Source organism: Periplaneta americana, chromosome 6, assembly GCF_040183065.1.
Source record: "Periplaneta americana isolate PAMFEO1 chromosome 6, P.americana_PAMFEO1_priV1, whole genome shotgun sequence".
In the NCBI taxonomy this organism is placed as follows: domain Eukaryota; kingdom Metazoa; phylum Arthropoda; class Insecta; order Blattodea; family Blattidae; genus Periplaneta; species Periplaneta americana.
Genome location: NC_091122.1, coordinates 97,866,587 through 97,881,664, shown reverse-complemented (window position 1 = coordinate 97,881,664; position 15,078 = coordinate 97,866,587). Strand labels below are relative to the sequence as shown.

At 34.7% G+C, this 15,078-nt stretch overlaps 1 protein-coding gene across 1 annotated transcript in view; it reads left to right on the top strand.

Moving 5' to 3' along the window:
* LOC138701530 (zinc finger protein ZFP2-like) overlaps positions 1-2,586 on the top strand; it is a 581,888-nt gene extending 579,302 nt beyond the window's left edge. Inside the window, exon 4 of the mRNA XM_069828529.1 lies at positions 127-2,586. Coding sequence (XP_069684630.1) covers positions 127-1,294 — 1,168 coding nt within the window. The 3' untranslated portion in view covers positions 1,295-2,586. The remainder of the gene's footprint in view (positions 1-126) is intronic.
* Positions 2,587-15,078: the final 12,492 nt, after the last annotated feature.

Here is a 15,078-nt window from a genome sequence, read left to right as displayed (position 1 = left end):
TCTAATGAGAGTTAGCCAATTGTTAGTGAAGCTCATAACAATGCTTTTCAAAATTTAGTTTCCTTGTTTAGTTTTCTGTAAGAATACGTTTTGGTGTGATGCTCATACAAAACTTTTCTCTTTCAGGTCAGCAGGAAACGCGTACTTCCAACATGCAGAGATACCAGAACGAATTGTAAAGCAAAGTGGAAATTCCCATGCTGGTAGGTATATCATGATAGACTCAAAGAACAAACGCAAGGAAGTTGAGAAGTGCAAAGTATGTGGTGAGTTCTTTCCACTTGATGAGATGGAGGTGCATCGAAGCATCCACACAGGAACCAAGCCTCACCTGTGTATCCTGTGTGGCCTCCAATTCAACACGAAGACAAGGCTGAGGATACACATGAAGTGCCACAATGGTAAGAAGGAATTCCGATGTGAGGCATGCGGAAAAGAATGCCTCTCAAAGAAGTTACTAAAGCGTCACATGGATAGTCACAGCGAGGATCGTCCTTTCCAGTGTGATATCTGCAGTAGAAAATTTAAGCGTTCATATGAGGTTACTAAGCACAAAAAGATTCACCAGGGTGAAAAGAACCACGTGTGTGACGTATGTGGGTATGCAACCATGCACAAGGCATGTTTAGAGACACACCAAAAGCGACACATGGGAGATTACATGTTCAAGTGTGACGTATGTGGTAAAGGTTTCTTCTCTAGCTTTGAATTCCGGGAGCATAAGAACATTCACACAGGTGAAAAACCATATATGTGTGACATCTGTGGCAAGGCATACACCTCGAAGAACAGTCTTATGGCACATAAGAAGACGCATGAACCAGATGCAAAGCCTACTGAAAAGATTCATGGGTGCAAGACATGCGGAAAGGCTTTCAAATACCGCAAGTCTCTGTTGGTGCATGAAAAGTCCCACTCTGGGGAGAAATTCCTCTGTGATTTCTGCGGTAAGGCATTCTCGACAAAGGACACATTGAAGCTTCATCGAAGAAATCACACAGGAGAAAAACCCAATGTGTGCAATGTATGTGGCAAGGCATTTAGTGCACTGTACACACTCAAAGTGCACCAGCTTATACACACAGGGGAGAAGCCCCACACTTGTGATCAATGTGGTAAGGCTTTCACACAACGCTCCACTCTCGTCGTCCACAAAAGATCGCACACTGGACAGAAGCCATATGAGTGTCACATCTGCAACAAGACGTTCGTATCCAGGACACTTCTCAACTCCCATCTGCGGAGCCATGGCGAGCAGACCTACTTCAAACATAGCTTTCCTATTGTGAACTGACTGATGCTATCTGAGTGGTAACTTGAATATACCGGTATTGACTTGCTGGCATGCCTTACCATATAAAATTTGAATATGTGTCCATGTGTATAAAGGTAAATTAAATTTTCAGCAATTCTCACAACCCAGGTAAGTTGGTTTAATTGTTGTTCTTTTCCACAGAGTTGTATTCTTAACAGCTGCTGTAACCATTAAATATTACATGGAATGCAGAAAACATAAATTGCAGAGTTGCTGCATGATTTCATTTTTATCCATAAAATGAATGTATATATAGAACACCCTTTCACACATAAAAAGACCAAAATATATTATTTGTATACAACTTCAAAATGTGTTTCATGCATTCTTTTCCCCCAAGACAAGGTTTTCTTCCCCAGATCCTTGTTTTCTTTGACATTTTAAATTCATCGAGGAATATGGCCTCTTTTTCCAGAACCCAAATCACCAAACCAACAATCTAAAAATTTGTACAGAACACTGTCTCATGGAAGATTCTTAAAAATGAATGTAATGTACAGTTGAACTTGCTTATAGCAACCACATTTAATTTGACACATCAGCTACAGCAGCAGTCATTAAGAAGTATGGGTTTTATATGTATTAAACAAATGTGATATGTTATTTTTATAACAACAAATTTTTAATAAATAACTCATTTATAGCGACATTTAGCAACAGTGTAAATTATTTAAAAATTAGTGTTCTCCATACATTAAACAGAGACTGTCTTGAGAGTAAGTAATGTCATTAGTGACCAATACCATTTTTATTTACTGTGACAAAAACATTTTATGAGCTAAGAACTGGAATACTGAGGAAAAAGGGTGGAGTGTGAGGCATGCAAAACACTTTTTTCTGTTATGCCAACAACCTTTTACAAACAATAGCAGGCCAAGTTGTGTATTATACTATGATCCAGACATTCAGTTCGGACTGTAATTTCAGACATTCAATTTGCAGACAGGTTTTAAATGCAGTACAGTGGAGCAAGGTGTAACAAAGTAAAGAAATGTTTTCAGTGTGGAAGATGAAGTTTATGTTATAAATCATATCGAGAGTGGTAAAAAGAAAGCTGAAGTGTGCCATGAATTTAGTTTGGTTAAGGAAGAATTCAGAATAATTTACATTTGCAGTATTTTGCAATGGAAGCAGAAAAAAATTACACATTTCTTCAACCCACATTCTTAATGTGAGTCGTGTATGTATTTTCATTAATGTAAATTGCAGTACAGTATTTATAATTTTCAAATTAATAAAAAACAAGATTGTGTAGTATTGTAGGCCTATATGAAATTACAAATTAAGGTGTAATAATATACAAAATACGTAATATTTTGAATGTATTTCTTTTTTATTTTACTTGCTGTATTTATTTATATTTTCTTATAACAGTATTGTAACATCATTTCTTTAATCCCTTCGATGATACTACAACAAAGTTCAACTGTACTTTAAAATTAAATCATTCGCTTTAAAATTATATTATTCACATATCTGAAATATATATCCACATCATAATTTATTGCTTGTGAATGAATAAACTGTTTGATTGTGTCAGTACCAGTTTTTCTGTGTAGTTGGCTGTTACAATTACCTCTTTAATCGTCTTTATTATTATTATTATTTCTGAAAAGAATATTCACAGGAAAACTCGTATTGACAGTCAGTTAGTTATGCAATTATAAAAAACAGTTGTTTTCAGTTACTTTATTAATCTATTTAAAAAATGAGACTAATATAATAGCGACACTTTTTTAAGCTCCATATTACTCTGTTCAATTTATGTCTTATCCATTGCTTGCCACTACATTAAAGGTTTGTGAATTCAGATATGTTTAAGGATGATGGATTTTTTTTTTAAGGGTCATAAAAATATTTAGCATGGCTTCCTTTGGATGAAGAGTTAAGCTGGGAGGCCTGCGTCGTAGATTCACAGCATGTAAAAGGCTGTACTCCTGAATGAGAGGAATATTGGCAGAATTCACTGGCCATTCATCATCCACATCAAAATATAACTTTGGAGTTAGCAAGATGGGTCCATATCCATATGAGTAGCATAATTGTGCGCGACTTTGTTTCACCCTCCACAAGAGCTCCCTCCCTCCATAAACGTCGTATTTATTATCATAAGATATTTCAGTCTACACAGAAACTTCTCTTGACTAATTTATTAGAATCCCACTTTCAGAACATATTTCTAAAAATTAATTTTGTTCGTATTCTTTTAGTTTTCAAGATTTTACATACCTGAACTAAACAATCAGCAAGACTACTACATTTACCACATTGTTTCTGTCTTCACTTATACAGAAATTTTCTACATCCAGTTATGCTTATGTTTCCTTCAACTTTGGGGTAGCCTGACACATAAATAGTTGGAATTGCAAGTTTATGAAGTTGACATGAATATTTCTCAGATTTAATAAAAATTGGAACATTCTATTCAAAATAAAATTATGAATTCAAAAACTCAGACTGTCTTCACAACTAGGATAAGAAAATATGCTTTCGGTTTTCATTTGATACAAATTTGTCATTTATAATTGCATGTACGAACCTTACATACTTTCTAAAGCTTTTTTGTGGAGTAATAGATTACCACATATTTTATTTTATTTTATTACATGCTATTCTACATTTAAATTTTTAACTTCTTTCAAAGAGCACTGAAATATTGTTCTGCTTAGAAAGAGGAACTTGGAAGTATTAGGATGATCCTAAGCACTCTTCTACGTCCTTGAACATTTGCCTAGAATCTAATGCATAAATATGTATGTATGTATGTATGTATGTATGTATGTATGTATGTATGTATGTATGTATGTATGTATGTATGTATCTGATGCTCTGAATTTGACAATAGTCATTCTTCTTCTCACCTCCCAATATTTAGAGATGGGGTCCTTAAATGTTAAAAGTGCATCACATATTAATAAATGTCTCTCATCCATTTCTTCTTCCTTTGAACACAAAAGGCAATTTGGCGACGTAAATTCTCTAATTTTATGCAGGTATTTGTCTAGGAAATCGTGGAACCATTTTACATTCAATTATCAGTTTATTCCACTGAGCATTTTCATTATTGTTTTTAATTTGGAATTGATAACTTTGATTGATCTTTCTTTTGATGATTTGTTTTATTGATTCATATGCAAAATGAATCTAAGGAATAAATAAGTTATCAGAAATTACTCACATTGACTGAGGAAAATTCTCAAGTAGCAAACTAACCCAAACAGGAATCGAAAAACACCAAGACAGTAAAAAAATAGCAATTATTTACTGAAATATTTAAGCACATGCACTAGATTTCCGGTACCATTTCTCTGAAGGCATCATTTAGTAGACCTACATGAAGGATTGAATTTTTCAATTTGAACATTTTAATCTTCATACTCAAAGCCTCCAGATCGATTTCAGGATATTGCGTAATCTCCTAATAACAACTTCCGGCAATCACACTATCTACAATAAAATTCTGGACACGGAAGAAATACCGGACCAGTGGAAATCAAGAACGATAATCCTCCTCCACAAGAAAGGCACAAAAGATGACCTAAATAACTATAGGCCAATAAGTCTCACGTCTAACTTATACAAGCTGTTTTCGAAAATAATTACTAGAAGATTAACGAAAATCAACCTATTGAACAAGCAGTTCTGCTCAGAGTACAACATGGCAGACCACCTTCAAACCATGAGCGAGATCATGGAAAAGGCTGAAGAATTCCATTTAACAGTAGGCATGGCCTTTGTAGACTATAGCAAAGCCTTCGACTTCGTTGAACACCCAAGTGTAATGCAAGCACTACATACATAGGGAGTCGGCAACAAATATATTACGATACTAAACAAACTGTATAATCAAAGCTGTGCCAAAGTGAAAACTGAGATCGAAGTACAACCATTCAGGCTCAAAAGAGGAGTGTAATAAGGAGACCCAATTCCCCCAAAATTATTCACAGTGTATTGGAAAACATTTTTCACAAACTGAACTGGAACAGGAATTGTGGAATAAACATCAACGGCAGCAGACTAAATAATCTAAGGTTTGCTGATGACGTCGTATTGTTCGCGAAATCACCCAGAGAACTGCAGTCAATGCTCCAAGAATTATGCAACACCAGCAGAGCAGCAGACCTTCTGATGAACAAGACCAAGATACAAGTAATGTCAAACGGGCCGGAGTCACCCATAACAATTGATGGTGCAGAACTACAATACGTATCTGAATACGTATACCTAGGATAACTAGTCTCCTTTCACCAGAAGACGGAGAAGGAAATAAAACGAAGGATTTCTCTCGCGTGGAAGGCATTCTGGACTCTCAAGTTCATCATACTGGAGAAAACACTCAGTAAAAAACTCAGAATAGAAATATTGGATACTTACGTAACTCCTGTACTGTTGTATGGGTGTCAGACATGGTCTCTCACGCCAAACTTCGTAACAACCTCCAAATATGCCAAAGTAAAATGCTGAGAAGAATACTAGGTTTATCACTGAGAGACAGAGTTCCAAACGAAGTGCTCCAAAAGATGTCAGCAATTGAAGATCCAGCACTGCAAGCCATCAACCCAAATGGAAGTGAGGAGGCCATGTTGCAAGACTTTGAAACAGAAGATGAACCTAGAAAGTCACACTATGGAACCTCTGCATTGACAAGAGATCACGCGGAAGACCAAGAAGAAGAAGGGCCGACATCTTCAGTGAGCATGTAGGAAGCCATTGGTCAAGCAGAGCAAGAAATAGGAAAGACTGGAAAAACCTAAGAAGACAAGTGAACAGTGAATAAAAACAGTCTGATAGAAACAAGTTAAGTGAACAATATCAAAACAGTGCAGAATGTGAATCAAACGAACAATGCCAAGCATGCAAACATCTCTTACGCAGAGTTTCTCACCATATGAGACAAATAGAGCACCCCTCTATAAGAGGACATTTTTAGGCTAATAATGTCATTTCAATAACAACTTCTCCTGAGTTTTTCGAGTTCTTTCTGATCAGTCATACTAATAATTGGTGTCAGTAACAGACTAGTACTCCAGTCTGCGGTAAGTTTAAGTAGAATTCAGAATATACTCTTCTGATAGACCTGCAAATCTTTTTTCGCGGTGTTTTTTGATAGCTATATTAGATTAAGAACCATTTCCTGTGATTTTTCTTTGTGGCTTCTTCAGAAGTACTTTTGAAGGTTTCTTCATTTCTGCAATCACTAGTGTAGTTGTAAACTATTTTTGTAACAGAGGTAAGTCCAGTAGCAATTTACATGCGTCCCTGGATAGCCTAGTTTAGCATTTATAACAACGTCTTCACATCATAGGCTATTAACCCTTAAGTACTATGGACAGTTATTGTCACGTAACTACTACTCTGTTTATTTTAAATATTTATAAAATAATAATTTATTATGTACAATTTATGCAGGATACTGACTATTGATACTTGACTACAGAATATTATAATGTAAACTTAAGTTGTTTGGAAAATTTAAATAGTTTAAATAGTTACAGACAATAGAAATAACAAAAAAAAATGCAGTAATGACTTCCTGCTTTTCCTGTTTTCATTTTAAACTTACTAAAGGATTATCATGTTTTTATATTGCCAAAATAATAAGAATTCAGAATGTAATGCTAATATTTACTACATTTAAAGATGTCAGTGAAATATTTCGTTCAGTTATTGTTCAATTTTCTGGAACAGAAAATGTGTACTGTGTAAAAAACATACTTTTCACTCTCCAGTTTTTTTTTTTAATTAAAGAGCACAATACTTTTTATAACATTGCACTCCTTCATAGGACCACTCAATCTTCGTGCAAACATCTCACACAAATTTTCCTGGAGCACTCTAAGCAAGTAGGAAATCCACATCGAGAGCATGGATAGGCTATTTGTTTTTTCCCTTCAAATGTGGAAACCACACTGCCTAGAAGATCGTGCTTTTTCTGCCTTGTTTACATGTAAAGATACCACAAAACAATCCGAAAAATTAAAAGAAAATATGATGAAAACATGTATGTGAAATACACGCATGCAACTAATATAGTAAGTCTGTGAGACCACTACAAACAAACTGAACTGAATATCACTTGAGAAAAAATTGAGATAACCTGCATGACCTTTTCGTGATGCAGGTCTCCTTCGAACTGAAAGGTAAACAAAACATGGAGGAATTGCTTTGAAGATAAGATAAATAGAGAAGGGGGAAAACAAGAAGTGATCTAGCAGATGGTCTATAGTAATTAAGGGTTAAAAAAGACATATATTGAACATACTTACAACTTACTTACTAATGGCTTTTAAGGAACCCGCAGATTCATTCCGTCCTCACATAAGCCCGCCTTCGGTCGCTATCCTGTGCAAGATTAATCCAGTCTCTATCATCATATCCCACCTCCTTCAAATCCATTTTAATATCATCCTCCCATCTACGTCTCGGTCTCCCCAAAGGCCTTTTTCCCTCTGGTCTTTCAACTAACACTCTATATGCATTTCTGGGTTTGCCCATACATGCTACATTCCCTGCCCATCTCAAACATCTGGATTTAATGTTCCTAATTATGTCAGGTGAAGAACACAATGCGTGCAGTTCTGTGTTGTGTAACTTTCTCCATTCTCCTGGAACTTCATCCCTTTTAGCTCCAAATATTTTCCTAAGAACCTTATTCTCAAACACCCTTAATCTCTGTTCCTCTCTCAAAGTGAGAATCCAAGTTTCACAACCGTACAAAATAACAGTACCATAATATAACTGTTTTATAAATTCTAACTTTCAGATTTTTTGACAGCAGACTAGATGACAAAAGCTTCCCAACACGCATTTCCCATATTTATTCTGCATTTAATTTCCTCGCGAACATATTGAACATACTTCAAATAATTTTAATTGCTCTCTGTTTGACTGTTTTTTTCTTGCTCACACATTCTTTCCAAAAGTTCTACAATTTCTGAATGCCTTTTTATTATTTCGTTTATTTTACTAACACAATAAAACCATCATATTCAACAGAAATGCTTAATTTTCTCGTATGACTTGAGGCTTTCCCGGCATTTTATGTAGAATAACTCTTCTCAGGTTCTCAGCCAGGTGAGTTGGAGATTTGCTTCCAAGCTTTCGACGGCTAACTCTGCCATCTTCTTCAGGGAATGAAGTGATGTGGGACCATGTCTAACCGGTATATATGCAATAGTAGGGCTTTCCGCTGCAGGCCAATCAGGAACTAGTTCCTAGTCCTGACCGCCAGGCGCATTCTGGTTGGTGGAAGCGGTAGCCAATCAGGAGCTAGTTGCTGGTCCCGACTGTCTGCCGTGTGCTGGTGATCTAAACGTATTGATGGCAAGTTTCCATGCTGTACTCAGCTGTAGACTCTCTGTTGAAATTATTGCCATCTAGCTCGATTTCGATGGCTTCTTTGATAACCAAGTCCCAGTAACCTGATGTCTTGTCCAAGATGGTGGTGGCGCCAAAATCTATCTTGTGACCAGTTTCTAGGCTGTGTTGGGCTACTGCAGACTTATCGGGGTAATATAGTCTTATGCTGCGTTGATGTTCCTTGCAGCGTTCCATAATGGTGCATCCCGTCTGCCCGATGTAGCATTTCCCACACTCACAAGGTATTTTGTAGACACCAGGTGTCCAGCCATAGCCAATTTTTACATGGAAGACTTCGAGCATAGAGCCCTGGAGAACGCGCCCCTGAAATCAGCTCACTTCTACTGCTATGTAGATGATACTTTGGTCATCTGGCCTCATGGAGAAGCAAAACTTCAGAAATTCCAAGAATACCTGAACAATATCCACCCGAACATCCAGTTCACGAAAGAAGTGGAAAAAGACGGATGTCTCCCCTTCTTAGACATTCTCATCTCCAGGAAGCCAGATGGCTTTCATTCCAATGGCTTATTCAGTCGTTACAAAAGAAACTTATGAAAACATGTCACTAATATGCAGTAAATTATAATGAACATCACTGGGCAATTTGTGGGGATTTGAAAGTAATAGCTTTGTTGCTTGGATAACAAGGAGGGTTATGTTTTTTTTTTTTTTTTTATGTTTATGGGACAGTCGAGCAACAGCACAACATTGTGTGGTGAAGAACTGGCCTATCAGGGAAGGTTATATTCCTGGTGAGCATAATGTTAAATATCCTCTGCTAGTGCAACGTGAAAAAGTACTTCTTCCTCCACTACACATAAAATTAGAACTAATGAAAAATTTTGTGAAAGCTCTAGATGAGAGTGGAGAAGCCTTTCAGTACTTAAAGACTCTATTACCTAAAATCAGTGATGTTAATTTAAAAGAAGGCATATTTGTCGGATATATATTAGAAAACTTTTGAAGGAAAGCATTTTTTTTTATAAAATACTTAACCTTAAGGAATTACCAACATGGAAATCTTTAGCTTCTGTCGTCAAAGAGTTAAAAAAAAATGGCCGCCATATGTCACTGAAGATCCACTTCTTACATTCACATTTGGACTTCTTTCCTGAGAACTTGGGGGCAGGGAGAGCAATTTCACCAAGACATTGCTACAGTGGAGTAACAGTATCAAAGAAGATGAGATACAGTGATGATGGGCGATTATTGCTGGTTTTTAAAAAGGGAAGATTCCAGTTCTCATACAAGAAAAAATTAAGGCATTTTTTTATCTTTATCTTATTGCACGAAGAGTTGTTTTTATAAGTCTTAATACCAGGTCAGTTATTAATGTTTCAGTTTTATCTTATCTGAGCTGCCCTTGGAAATTTTCATTAAAAAATGAGAACAAAGTAATTTTTAATAGGTCAAAAATCCTGATTTTTCAGTGTATCAAGTAAATATCTATAACACAAAAACGTGACGTGATACGAACTTCCCAATGTCATTTTCGTGTTCAACACATGCAAATTAGTAAAGTCAGCCTATTTTATTAATGTTATGGGAAAAAAGTTCAAATTTGTTGAGTAGTGATACATCATACTTTGTCATATTGCCATGGCACTGAATCTTGTGGAGAAACAAAATGAGATGTCAAATATTGATGAACATTTACTCCACCTGTGAGATGTTTTCCTCTTTGGTCCTCATTATTTGTAAAATTTTAGATTGAACTTCCATAAAGTGTATCTGCAAACATAACCCAATCCATTACGAGTACATAATTATTCCAAATTTAACAGACTTTTATGATAGATACACAAAAGTTTAAATTAACGTCAAGAGACTTATGGGATATGTGCCACTCGTTGGCCAAAATTCTGAATGTACACTCTACTGGTACCTTTCAGCAGTGTCTTGTGTGTCTGCAATTGAAGATTTGTCCACTGTAAAATAAGTGTTTCTTCACGTAGGGACATAAAATATAATCTGAAAGCCCAAAAGCTTAATCAGCCACTGTATGAAAGGGCATTATTTTCCCCAAGTCATCATTAGGCAGCCTTCTTCCACTAGGTACATTGAACTTGTTTTGTATAATTTTTTTCCCCCTTTTTTTTTAGTAAGACATCTGAGTCACTTCATATGCTCCAACATCTGTACACACAAATTTATAATCAGCATCAAGCCATGCCATCAAAACACAAGAAAATACTTTTTGTGCTTGTAAAATGTCAAGCCACTGTATTCCAGTTGTTCGATTCCAATGTGCTTGCTGTCAATAGCTCCATCACATTTGGAAAATCTGTCCACTCATAAAACTAGTCAGTAGTTTGTATCCAATCTTCTTTGATCTTCTCTGGCACAATTTATATTGGTTACAATATATTCCAAAGTTGATTGCGCATTGTTCTCACAATGGTGCTTGCTCTTATCAGATATCCAAAGGAGAGGACATAAAAATTTGTGCTGGTTGCCAGGTATTTCAAATAAAAAAGAAGGTAATAATTTATTTATTTCATTACAGATGCAGACGTGAAGAAAAAATGTTTAAATTTAAGAACATGTTTCACAGGAGAATTGAATGCGCAAAAAACAACTTCTGGCCAAACAGCTACCAAACGTAGGAAATATATTGTATCGTTGACTAAGAATGAAAACTTTGTATCTCAATTTTTTTCAAAAAAATTTTTTTGGCTTAATCGGAAGATAACCTCGTAACTCCTCCGTAAAAAGTGGAGAAATAACTGTTTTTGTAATGTGCTGCACTTTACTGCCAAAATATCAAACATCATTATGTTGTGGTGTTGCCATGTTTAGTGTGAAAATGTACGTGAGAGCTGTTTCAACAGGGGTTTTTGCTAACATTTTCTACTGTTCAAAGAAGATATTGTAGGTGGATACAACTTCAAGTAAGTATTAATCTAGTTTGAGAAATAAAATTGTGTTTTTTGCTTAATTTGCCAGGATAATTCGTTTACAAAAATCAGATAATAAGATGAAATCCTTGTATGTAGATATCAGTATTGGTTTTTGGGTAATAACCTCGTAAGTCAAACATACGAGATTTTCATTGTACATACAAGCATTTAAGTGACTATTAAATGTATTTACTAGCTTTTCTTCTTTCATTGTACATATTGCCTTCAATTTTGCTAGCTTTTGGAAAATTAATTGGGGTGAAAGCGAGATACTAATACAGCAACTTGTTAGTTGAAGGAATGTAAGCCAAAGAAGGGTATAAGCTGATTAATCTCGTCGTACTAGTTAATTTTTTACCACATGAAACTAAATGATGACAACGATAGATTAAGAGTACAGTATGTAAAATGCAAAACTATGCATTTCATTGATATCTCTTTTGAAGTACAAGTAAAGTGTAGTAAAAGTTTTGGAAAAGGTATTATGTATCTTTCATGTGTTACATTTTATTACCTTGTTAACATGTTTCGGCCTGCTACAGGAAACAAAACAAAAGGCGCCAAGAACAGCAACAACCAGATCTGAAGATGGCCAATAGCAGGCTGAAACATGTTAACAAGGTAATAAAATTTAACACGTGAAAGACACATAATACGTTTTCCGAAGTGATAAAGTGTTAAAAGTTGTGTAATCAAGATGTATAAAAGTTTTGGTTGTAACTGATATTTATTTCAGCTCATCTGCATTAAAATACTCAAAAGTAAGAGTATTACACTTAAAACTAATGTGAAAACCTTGTATATCAAGATAAATGAATGCTAGTCAAAACAAACATAAGAATGACAAACTTGTATGTCATCATGAACAAAGTGTGAAAATCTCGTAAGTCATAATAGACCCAACAAATAATTTTTAAACAAAAAACGGCTATATACACCAAAATCAGACAGAGATTTTAAAGTTAACTTTGTTCAAGTAGTTTTAAAAAATATAAAAATGAAGTCTACAGACTGTAGCACTAACTGCTTTTCTCAAGTACCGGTATTCAATGCAACAATGGCCCACTGATAATAGTGTGGGTTCTTCCAATATTATAGTTGAAAATGAAAATCTGGAAAGTTTTGAACAGTCTCAACCATGAGTGCCATGGCAACATACCAAAGAAAAGCCCACTGGACTTTTCAAAAATATTTACTCCAAATTCTTAAGGATGATCCAGATGATAGCAAGAATTTCGCACTTTCTTTAGTTCCTACATTAAAATCATTCTCTGAAGACCAGTAGTTCAGAGGAAAAATTGAAATCCTATAAATATTGCGGCAGATAAAAGCAAGGAGGATGCCAAACATTTCATTAATAAGTATGCCACTTCATCCAACCAATTCATCCAACACAGTGCTGAATGCTACTCCAAATACTGCAAGAGTACTTCTCCTGTGAGCTACTTCAGGATCATCATCATGGGATACATGTAATTTAGAATCCTAATTTGTTCGGTCTCCATAGTCACTCAAATGATTCAGCTTAGTCCTGTCGTCGAATTTTAATCCTTCCCCTAACAGCGAAATTTTCGATATTTGAATGTCAGTTTTGGTTTTGCCCATTATTACTCTAAAATGTTTCTACTGACTAATATGGTAAACAGAAACTTGGTAGACTTTACTAAATAATTATTAAGTTTTCTTTATATTGTACAGTGTATTTCAGTCCTATGACAATCATTTTTAATAAAGTGACTAAATGATATTGTGTGTTTTACTTACCGGTACCTTAATGTAACACTCAATCTCTCTTCTAGGGTAATATCGCTTCTCCAATTAGTGTCTTGACATTGTAAAGATGAACCAATCAATGACACAAGCTCGTCATAACTCCTTGTACTCATTCGATAATAGAGCCTACATAACAAAATTTCTGGGTATTGTTGCAACTCTGAGTGTAACGTGTGAAATTTTCTCTCTCATTAGTGTAGAACTGAATAACAGATGAACACAATATTCTCTTCCTCAACATAAAGCAAAACAAACGTGAGAGTCCTTTTGTTGAACATTGTGTGACAAAGTGCGACTGCTCCTGTATTTCTATGAGTATGTGCACCTCCACAACAAAACTATAGTTGTAGTGAAATCGTATAATGTGCACAACATGACTAAACTGTTGTCATAGCAAGAATCGCATGTATGTGTCTAACCTAAGACTGATTATTAAACATGTTCATAAACTTTTTTATTTCTTTTGTCCAAGTAATATTCCAATTTCAGTAACAAACAAGGTTGCCAAACATTGTAATAAAATTTCCTTAGCTTAGTACTGTACCTATTTAAGGGCTTAGGTACAGCTTACAGCAGTAAAATTTTTGGAAATATTCAACATTATTTTCTTCCATTATTATATCTTGTATAATAATGAAAATTGGTATATGTAAAACACTGTCCTTCTGCTATATGAAAAAAAGTATTTTTTACGATTAAAAAAAAATTATTTATATATATATATATTTTTTTTTTTTTTTTTCAAAATTCAAAATGTGCAGTTCACTGTGCAGTGATGAAGCATTTCCCTCATAACTCATAAACGTGTTAAATTTTTCATGTTCTCTCTCTTTTATTTTATTGCTGAAACTCATGTTTACAATATCATGCTCTTTCAACTACATTCCTTAATAAATAATATATATATTTTTTTTTTGTGTTAAAAGAAAATACTGATATTTGACCATTTTTTTAAATGAATTTATTTTTTATCAGACAATCTATCAAAGATAGAGAAGTGATCTTGCATCATATTGTAGATATGACATGCATTAATACACACAAAAAATTTAATCGCAGAATGTTGGATAGGTTTTGAGTTAAGTGGGAAATGCTTCATCACTGCACAGTGAACTGAATTTTGAAAAAAAAAAAAAATGTAAATAATTTTTTTTAATCGTAAAAATATGTTTTTTATATAGCAGAAAGACAGTGTTTTACACATACTAATTTTTTCATTATTGTACTAGATGCAGTAATAGAGGAAAATAAGTTGAATATTTCCAAAATTTTACTGCTGTAAGCTGCACCTAACCCCTTAAATTACCGAATTTCTACATTCATTAAAATATTTACGAGGAGGAGGGCCCTGACAAATGTTTGTGGGCAGGCTCACATTCCTATAGGCGACCATCTTAATGCTGACACTCAGAATTATAGTTATAAGTTCAGATATAGGCCTACCTTCATATAATATTAATTATTCTCTATTTATGAATTATGAATTTACTTCTAATTCACGGGTATCCCATGACACTGAAACTAATATTAAGCACTTACGTCCATTTCACTAGAAAAAAGCAATTCTTTAATACCAATAATTTTCTGTCTTATACAGAGAATTGATAATTCATTATAAGTATTGATAACATCGTACGTAAAAAAAAAAAACTTATACTGTATCTTCCTGAGTACCACTTGACAGCTGTGGCATGCATGTCTTCAGTTGTGTACTGACAAGTAATTGTA